At 39.1% G+C, this 8,813-nt stretch overlaps 1 protein-coding gene across 2 annotated transcripts in view; it reads right to left on the bottom strand.

The window, feature by feature from the left end:
* The window catches only part of dachc (dachshund c), a 66,793-nt gene extending 58,647 nt beyond the window's left edge, over positions 1-8,146 (bottom strand). Inside the window, exon 1 of one of the 2 annotated variants that reach the window (XM_083522963.1) lies at positions 7,305-8,146. In XM_083522963.1, the coding sequence (XP_083379089.1) occupies positions 7,305-7,861 (557 nt within the window). In that variant the 5' untranslated portion in view covers positions 7,862-8,146. The remainder of the gene's footprint in view (positions 1-7,304) is intronic. The other variant, XM_083522962.1, reaches the window with a different exon arrangement.
* Positions 8,147-8,813: the final 667 nt, after the last annotated feature.

Here is an 8,813-nt window from a genome sequence, read left to right as displayed (position 1 = left end):
CACTAGCAAACACATCTAATGTTTTTATTATTCTTTATTATAATTGCAAAATTCAAAAAATAAAAATAAAATAAACCAAAAATTGTTAGGTAAAGTTTTTGTGATTCCTTTCCTTAAATTTGCTGGTAACAGCTGAACAAACTTTATCTCGGTAACAACATCTTTCCACTTGTGGTACACTGGCTAACATCATAATACTGGCATATACTTGGAAACAAAAGGTTTAACTGCTGTTTATTATACACAAATGTCCCATTTTAAGTATTACTTTTTAGCGAAGCAAACTCTGGAGTCTCTGGAGTAAGCTCGCAAAACACACACACACACACACACACACACACACAGACACACACACACACACAGACACACACACACACACACACACACACACACACACACACACACACACACACACACACACACTCACAGAGAGTTGTGTGGTGAAAGAATGTTGACAGAAAGGTCACTTCACAGGACTAATGAGGTGTGATGCATCACATAGCCTTTTAAGACTTTCTGGAAGTCTGAGCTGTTTTCTGAGAAAAGATGATTGATGTATAAATAAATAAATAAATAAATAAATAAATAAATAAATGTATAAAAAGCACCTGCCGATTGTAAGTAAGACACAGCGAAACTGTAAGTGAGCGGCGTAAGCGTTTTTTTACGGCTTATGAGTTGCAAAAATCTGCTGAGAGCAAAAATGTCGTTTATGGACATCCAAGACCTTTATTGTAGCGGATGCATCTTTAATGGCTTCAACAGCTTGTGCAGAATAGAAGATTATATCCTGAAGAACACACGCTGGGCAAATAAACTTACGATAGTGCAAACTATAAGGCTGCTATAACACAAGAACGTTTTAGTGTCAGTCAAAACGCTCTTTACGCAGCAATATGTAAACATTATTGATGGCATAGATACTGATGTAGCTATTGAGCGACCAATCAGAAACTGTGTGGTGACAGGGCTTTAAGACAGAGCCAAAATTTTCAGCTCACACCTTCAGATCCTTGATTCAATTCAGAATATATGAGGAGGACAACAATAAGGCTAGTGCTCAAACAGGTGGCTAGCTAGTTTCATTTTGTTGTGTGCTACTTGAGTGACTGAGATTAGCTTGTGCTAGTATCATCCAGACTAAAGTTTATATTGAAAACAAGATGTGTTGAGAAGAAAGCATGGGATTAAAAACTAATTAGAATTAGAAATATGACATTGTTGCTGTAAAAAAATGCATTAGCTATGTTTCTATTACAACAGAAGACTGGCTAGTTGACTAGCTGCATCCTATGGATTTTTCCTTTGCATTACCCCTCAATAACACCAATCATCCCCATTTTCCGTGAACATTTTCACTTATCTAAGTCTTATATTTATATCCATATGCTTAAAAGCAGCTGATAAAATATCACACTAGGGATGGTACATGTTTTGGCATACGAGGGTATGAGATCAGCGAATTGAGCTGATACTGGATCAGTGTGAAAGAGTGAGAATACAAAAGTGATAAATGACTTGAGACTGAGTCAGCACAAAGAGCGTTTGGATAAATGCAGGCAGACAGGGGTAGAGAGATGGAGCAGGGGATGAAGTGATGAGGATGTGTCTTTCCACCACAGACACTGAGGTAATTGCCTGGGTTTAATGCATAATAGTTAAGACTGCAGTGTGGACAAGATCACATTAGGCAGTAATATCAGTGGGTCAAAGGTGGTAGTGTGAATAAGTACATGTCTTTGTGTGTGTGTGTGTGTGTGTGTGTGTGTGTGTGTGTGTGTGTGTGTGTGTGTCTGTGAAAAAGATATAAAGAAAGTTAACGAGGGTCTGTAAGTGAATAAGTAACATTAAGAAAAAACTAACCAAACGTGCGTATGTGTGTGTCTGTGTGTGTGTGTGTGTGTGTGTGTGTGTGTGTGTGTGTGTGTGTGTGTGTGTGTGTGTGTGTTTATTAGCCCACCTAACCTCGCTGCAACATTTTCCTGTAAGTACTTTTCCTTTTATGGTCTATTTCGGGAATGGCTTGGATGACATGATGTTAGAGGGATCTGCAATGGCGTGCCATCTTGAGTCAATATGAGTCACTTTTGAGTCGCTGTAACACATCAGCGTTACCATGACACGAGTCTAGGATCAGTTACTCTGTCACTTTTTCTTCTGGAGAGCTGGCAAAGGCAAGGGTTTTCAAATGAACAAGGCCTCCCCGTCAAAAATCCCAGAGAAAAAAGAAATTGCTCTAAAAATGTGAGCCACAGTCTCGTATATAAACAGATGTGCATGCCAGAATATTCAAGCCATTTTATGGAAAATGGTAGAATGCATTTTTATTTTCTAAAACTGTCTGACCCAATACCTTGTTGAATTATGAATTAATTATTTATTTATTGAATTATATATTCTGCCTTTACCTTTTACTGTATTTACTACATAATTTGTGTTATTTACTCCGTAAGTAAAAGCTATATAACTATAAATAAATACATAATCAAATCACAAATTTTGGTTTGAAGGTAATACGGATACAGGATGGTAATTTAAAAGTGAGTCCTGTAAAATTCTTGCAAATCCACAAAGTTTTTGATATAGACAGCATAACTTGCAGTGGTTTCTTGATGGAAAGAATAGGCTTCTTGCTCTCTCCATGACAATCAGAGTGTTCTATCTGATTAAATGTTTTCATGTTAGGTCTCTTCCTATAATATTGGGACTATAAGGAAAAAAGATGAGAGATGGCAAGAGAGAAAAAAGTAATGAAAAAAGTGAAAACCGAGTGACCGGGTGCTTCACTCTCATGCTGTGCACTGTCTTTTCATAGGGTTTGAAAAAAATGCCATTGTAAAGGTCAAATTTCACCTCTTGATGAAAAAACAGATGATTTTCTGACACTGTCTCTGCAGCTGTCTTCTCATGTTTAAGCTCTTAGCTGTGATTTTGCCACCTAAACCACGCAACCTCAGACAAAAAAAAAAAACCCAGAGAGCTACATGTACACTGAAACAGGCGAAGACAGGATTAAATAATCATGGCGCACAAAAAAAAAAAAAAGAGACCATCTAAAATTTTCCGCCTGGCCGTTTTCAATTTTCTGCTCGTTTGGCCAAGACTCGGCTCACGTTTCTGAACAACTCCTCGCCCCATATCCGTCCTAATTAGCCAATCCGGGCCCGGGGAGACGGGCTGATTTGCATAATTTAATCGTAAAAGTGGTGATACACATTTCGAAATGCTGCAATCGTCAAATGATCTTTTCATCCTCCCGGGGAGAAAAATATTAATACAATTAGGCCGTAATTCAACAAGGAGAGAAAAGGATAAGAGAGGGGGAACAAAAAAAAAAGAAACACTTCGAGTGTGCCCTTGTTAATTAATTTTGCTGTGGAGAATCGGGCTCTCCTTGTGAATGTTTTAGCTGTAACAGGAATGTGCAGGAGCACGGAGGTGCGATTTCACCCTATCAGGCATTCTCGTCTGTTCCTGATGACTCGTGTCATAGTCACTTAACATCTAGCAAAGAGCAGTGAGAGAGAGAATAAGGATAACTAGACAGACAGAGCCAGTGATTAAAGCACCCTCCCCTAAGATAGGTGGCCTCTCACTAACACCGCTCAACAAAAAGCTCGTTTTAAGTATTCGATTCAGTAAAATGACATGGCCCTGTCCCAAACGCCACACTAAACGTTCGAATGCTTGTGTGATGACGACTTTGCTCAGGCATTCCATCCGTCAGCTCACCAAAAAAGGAGCTGCACAAAATCACACCAACAAACACAACTGACACACTGTGGTGAAATTACTTACTTGTATCATATTTAGGCAAATGGGTTTTAATCAGCTCGGTTTAATTTTATAGTACATGTTCCACTTTGTGAACACCCTAATGCCGCTGAGTGACAGGCTAAATTAATAAAGACGGGTACTTTAACACGTCCGTATATGTTTTTCGCCATATTGAATTCTGGCGTTGCATCTATTACATTGTGACTACAATGTAAAGCGTTTGAATTAACAGCACCTTACAGCTGCACACACACTGGGGTTCAGACACAGCTCTTGCCTATATTTATAAATACAAAAGTTTAATTAAGTCTGACTTTGATATAATAGAATTCATTATTGGCTGTATGTTTATTTTTTTACAAAATAATTTAACGATTGCACAGAACAAACCTCTATGACCCCATTCCTCATTTTTTTTTTTATATTACATCTATTGTTATATTTTATGAAAAAAAAAAAAAAATCACTGAACATGAATTAGAGGTGTTGTGTTTGAAGCATTTATTAATTTTCTTTTTCAGAAGCCCAAAACAAACCTTTATTTTCAGCTACTTCAAACATAAGCACCTCAAACTCACTCTTCTCTTGGTTAATATCCTTCTTTGTATTTGGATTGAAGCATGTGTTCCTAGATTTGATTCATGTTAACATTGGTTCAGCTGTATAACATAGAGTGTAAATGTGTACGTATAAGATATATATATATATATATATATATATATATATATATATATATATATATATATATATATATATATATATATATATATATACAAGATGCTAGAGGTTGGGAAGTTGTTTCCATATGGCTGAATCTGATTCTTTATTCGCACTGAAATCACCGCTTACTTCTTAGTTGTACAACGATTTCATGACTCGGATTCATTTATATTTAATTTCTTTGATGAATAAGGGACAATGATTGAATGTATTATTTATTTTTTTACATGTAGGCTACTTATATTTTTGACATTTCATAAACATGGACTTGTAAGTAGTAACTTACAGTTTAATATGACATACAGTGTGGCCTTTTTAAAAACATGACAGAAACACCTTGAACACTTTGCAATGTTTCTCAGCAATGTTTGGTCGAGTTGAATGTCATTAATTTTTATTATTTAACCATGAGATTGTACAGTGAATGATAGCCATATGATTTATGCACCTACTGACTGCTTATTAACTTTGACTTTTGTTTCCAGGACATGTTTTGATGCAGCATTGAAAAACAGTGGTGCTTTTATGACCTGAACATTTTATGATAAGCAACTGGATCAACATTCCACATTGATGGTAAACATGTGTACCAATAAAGATATTATGGTTTGCTATTCTTTGGGCTGTAAATCAGTGGCGCAATAGGATGAACGTTCATAATCCTCATATGTGACTTCAAATAATGTTGATTATCACTTTGATATATGACACTTCAGTTGTTTATTTTATCATATATGTGATATCGAATGATAAACAGTAGGAGTATAACTAGGACTGAATTGAGTAGCTTGAATTTCTTCATTGAGTATTTGGTAAAGACAATAGTAAAATGAAAAAATCTGATATATTTCCTATTCTTGACTATTGATCTTTATTTTTAAAAATAAATAAATAAAATAGTGCTGATCGGTTGAGTTATATGCATTTAGGTCCCTGTGACTAGACCCTAAAATGCACTGGAGCCTCCAAGATGATGTTAACTCTTGTGTTTTAGTGCTTAGACCCATAACAATCACCTCAAATCCTTTAATCACCTTTATGGCTCTGAGCCGGAACTCTCTGTTTATTGGAAACTGACTATACCAGATACTACACATGACGATTGAGCTTTTAGGACCAAAACTGAAAAAAATTGACCAACTGATTCATGTCTGAATCAAGCAAATTTACATATATTGATGCTACTGCAGCAGTAAGTGTCAATCAAAGGGAAAAAAAATGCCTGTATTACTCTGCCAACGCACGTTCTTAAAAAAGCATCACCACGCAACGTAGAAAAGGGGGAACAATTTCAAGAAATCAGCTTCGATAGTTAACTGTTGATGATGTATTTAGACAAAGACCAGTTCGAAGCTTTACAGATTTGAATTCGCCAGAAAAAACTATATAAATTCAGAAATCAGGACTCAAATATACTCGCCTACATATACACATTACTGAGCTACCAACCCTGAACCGCTAATCTATCTTTCCCACGGCTGAACTCATTACATTTGTAAATGACTGAAACAGCAGTGTTAATATAGTGTAAACTGGATTACAACTGCATGCTGGGAGATAATTAGTGTCTGTTATTATAATGAAATTATTATCACTGTATTCACGGTATAGGCTTGGGTAGGCTTGCATGTGGAGGCAAAGCCTTTAATTAGTTGGGTTTTGCTGTTTTTTCCCAGTTTCCAAGAAGAGATAAGAACAGAACATCTCTCACTGTGCAGAGAACAACAGCATGCGCTGAGTGGAGAGGAGACGAGCTGAATGAAGCCATGACATGTTATCAATACTGAGGCATTAGAGCTGATTGAGGCGGAAATAGACAAGTCGTCCTTCATCATGTACACACACAGAGAAAGGGGAGGGGAGAGAGAGAGAGAGAGAGAGAGAGAGAGAGAGAGAGAGAGAGAGAGAGAGAGAATAAAGAAAGACTTCCAGCACTATTAAAAAATCAGCAATGTCTGAAATACTGCTTACGGCTGTTCATCAGTTATGAAGTTCTGATACAAGCCAAACCTGCGCTGCACAAATTCCCACCATGCACATGTGACACAAAACTGCCATGACAAGGAACAGATGGTGAGCAGCGAGCTTGGCAAAGTGGAATCCATTCAAGAGCAGGTCTAAAGCTGGCATGGTGTTATCAATCACATTGATATGACCCACAATAAAAGATCCAAAGAGGCGTGCAGAAGCCTTATCAACGCAGCCTCGCCACAAAGCGCCAACACACACCGACCCAGGGGTTTGTTCTATATTGAAAAAGTTTGCACCACTACACATGGGGTGATCCTACACACCAATGTGCTTTAAAGTAAATTAACTCATGCATTGTTCTATGATTGTATTGTGCAAGAATTAATTACGCAAAATGTTTCTGTGCTGTGATGGACATCTGCCCTGTAATATGACTGCACTTAAAATGCACTTTATTGATAGTTAATGCGACAGTTCACTTTTTAAAATCTGTCTCCAGCAGATTCTTGAAGGATTTTACAATCAAGAAAATCTCAAGAACAGTTGAAATATCTTCCAGAAAACTTTTTTTGAGCGCACGTGTTCAAGCCCCGTCCCCAGGATACTTATAATCTTGTAAATAGGTACAAATTTGAGACAATGTTGACCATGAGACAAAGACTGAGACTCATTTTAAGTGCATTTCACAGACAAGGTCATGCTGCTTAAAGTTGTTTGCACGCGCAGTTTACTAAAAATGAGTCGTGCATGCAAAAAAAAAAAATAATTCTATTACTCATGCACAAAACACAAGTTGTAACACGTTTAATGCATGCAAACGTGTGGCCGGTACCCACCCGGCGTTAGTGCAGTCGTTGTAAAGCACCTCGAAGTCCCTGCGCGAGATCAGCTTGCAGCGGTTCACGCCTGGCTGGATGGCGCCGAGTCCGCGCAGCACGCGCACCTGCTCCACGTTGCACACCACCGGCGTGATCTCCAGCCGCTTGAGCTTGGTGTACACGGTGTGCAAGCCACCGACCAGGTGCTTGAGGAAGAGGTCGAACGCCTGCGGAAGGCAGATGAGCTCTCGGCCGTCGACGGTGAACGAGGCGAGGCGCGCGCCGCGCACCTCCACCAGGCGACACTCGTTGTTGCGCGGCGTGCTCTCCACCGGAGACGGCGTGGCATACGCGGGCTTGTGCGGAGCGCTGCCCACCGGGAGAGCCGGACTCGCGGAAGGCAGCAGGTCCGAGCGGAAGAGGCTCAACGCCGCCGAGGGAGCGAGCGACGACGGCGATGGAGACAGGCTCGCCGGGCTCGAGGACCCACCACCGGCCGAGGCAGAGATGGAAATCGGCGGAGGCGCGTGGTGCGCGAGCGTCGCCGATGGGAGCAAAGGAACCGACGTTGCCATGATCTCTAAAAGCTAACTTTTTTTTTTAATGATCAAAATTGTCACAAAAATATGTTTCTTTTAAGATTAAAAAGAGAGAAAGATGGTGGAAAGTGAATCAAACTTCTAAACGCACTAAATAAAGTCCGTCTCGGGTCTAAAACGTGAAAAACGAGGCGGCGTGAAAAGCCAAGGCATCGGTCAAAAGGGGATGACGGTGACGGCGCGAGCGCAGCGCACAGGACTGACAGCAGCGCGCGCCCGAACCCGCTCGTCCCTGTCCCGTTTGTGGCGCTCGGGAGGAGGAGAGGAGGAGCCAAGCCGTGGAGGAGAGGCTGTGTCCAAACCCTCACAGCATACTAACTTCTAACTGCATACTTCTAACCTTACCTGCATGCATGCACTTCAAGGAGGAGAAAAAAACATGCATCATTTAGATGAATTAAAGGAATGAGTGTGAAGGAAAAAACACACATTCTCAATATTTACCTAAATTATTATTATTATTATTATTATTTTTAATATATATAATTCTTTAGTGCTGACACTTAGATGTGAATTTAAGTTTACACTGTTTGTTGCCAAACTACTGTTTGTGAACAAAATAATTCACTTGGCAGTGTCAGAATGGACAATGTAAAAACCAAAGACAAAAAGAACAGAATTTTTTGGATGAAAGAAAAAAAAGTGTAAGTCTGACTGCCTCAATGCTCGTATAAATGTCATATTAATGCACTGGATGATCAAAACAACTCAAACCAAAGCTTTAAAATACAATGTAGTGGCAAAAGGGAAATGCAAGCAAACATGATAATGTACAGAAAAGTGTACCTATGACTTTAAGTTTATGTTGAAGAACATTTCTGTTTATTGCAACCCCATTTTCTGCTCAAGTCTGGATAACAGTGAATGATGACGTAAGGAAAAGCTAATAATCGTGCGAATAAAGCGAATGATCTTCGGTGTCTGTTAT

Source organism: Silurus aristotelis (genome assembly GCF_946808225.1).
Source record: "Silurus aristotelis genome assembly, chromosome: 20".
NCBI classification, from domain to species: Eukaryota; Metazoa; Chordata; class Actinopteri; order Siluriformes; family Siluridae; genus Silurus; species Silurus aristotelis.
Note: the sequence above shows the minus strand (reverse complement) of the source record. Positions and strands in the feature narration are given on the sequence as shown.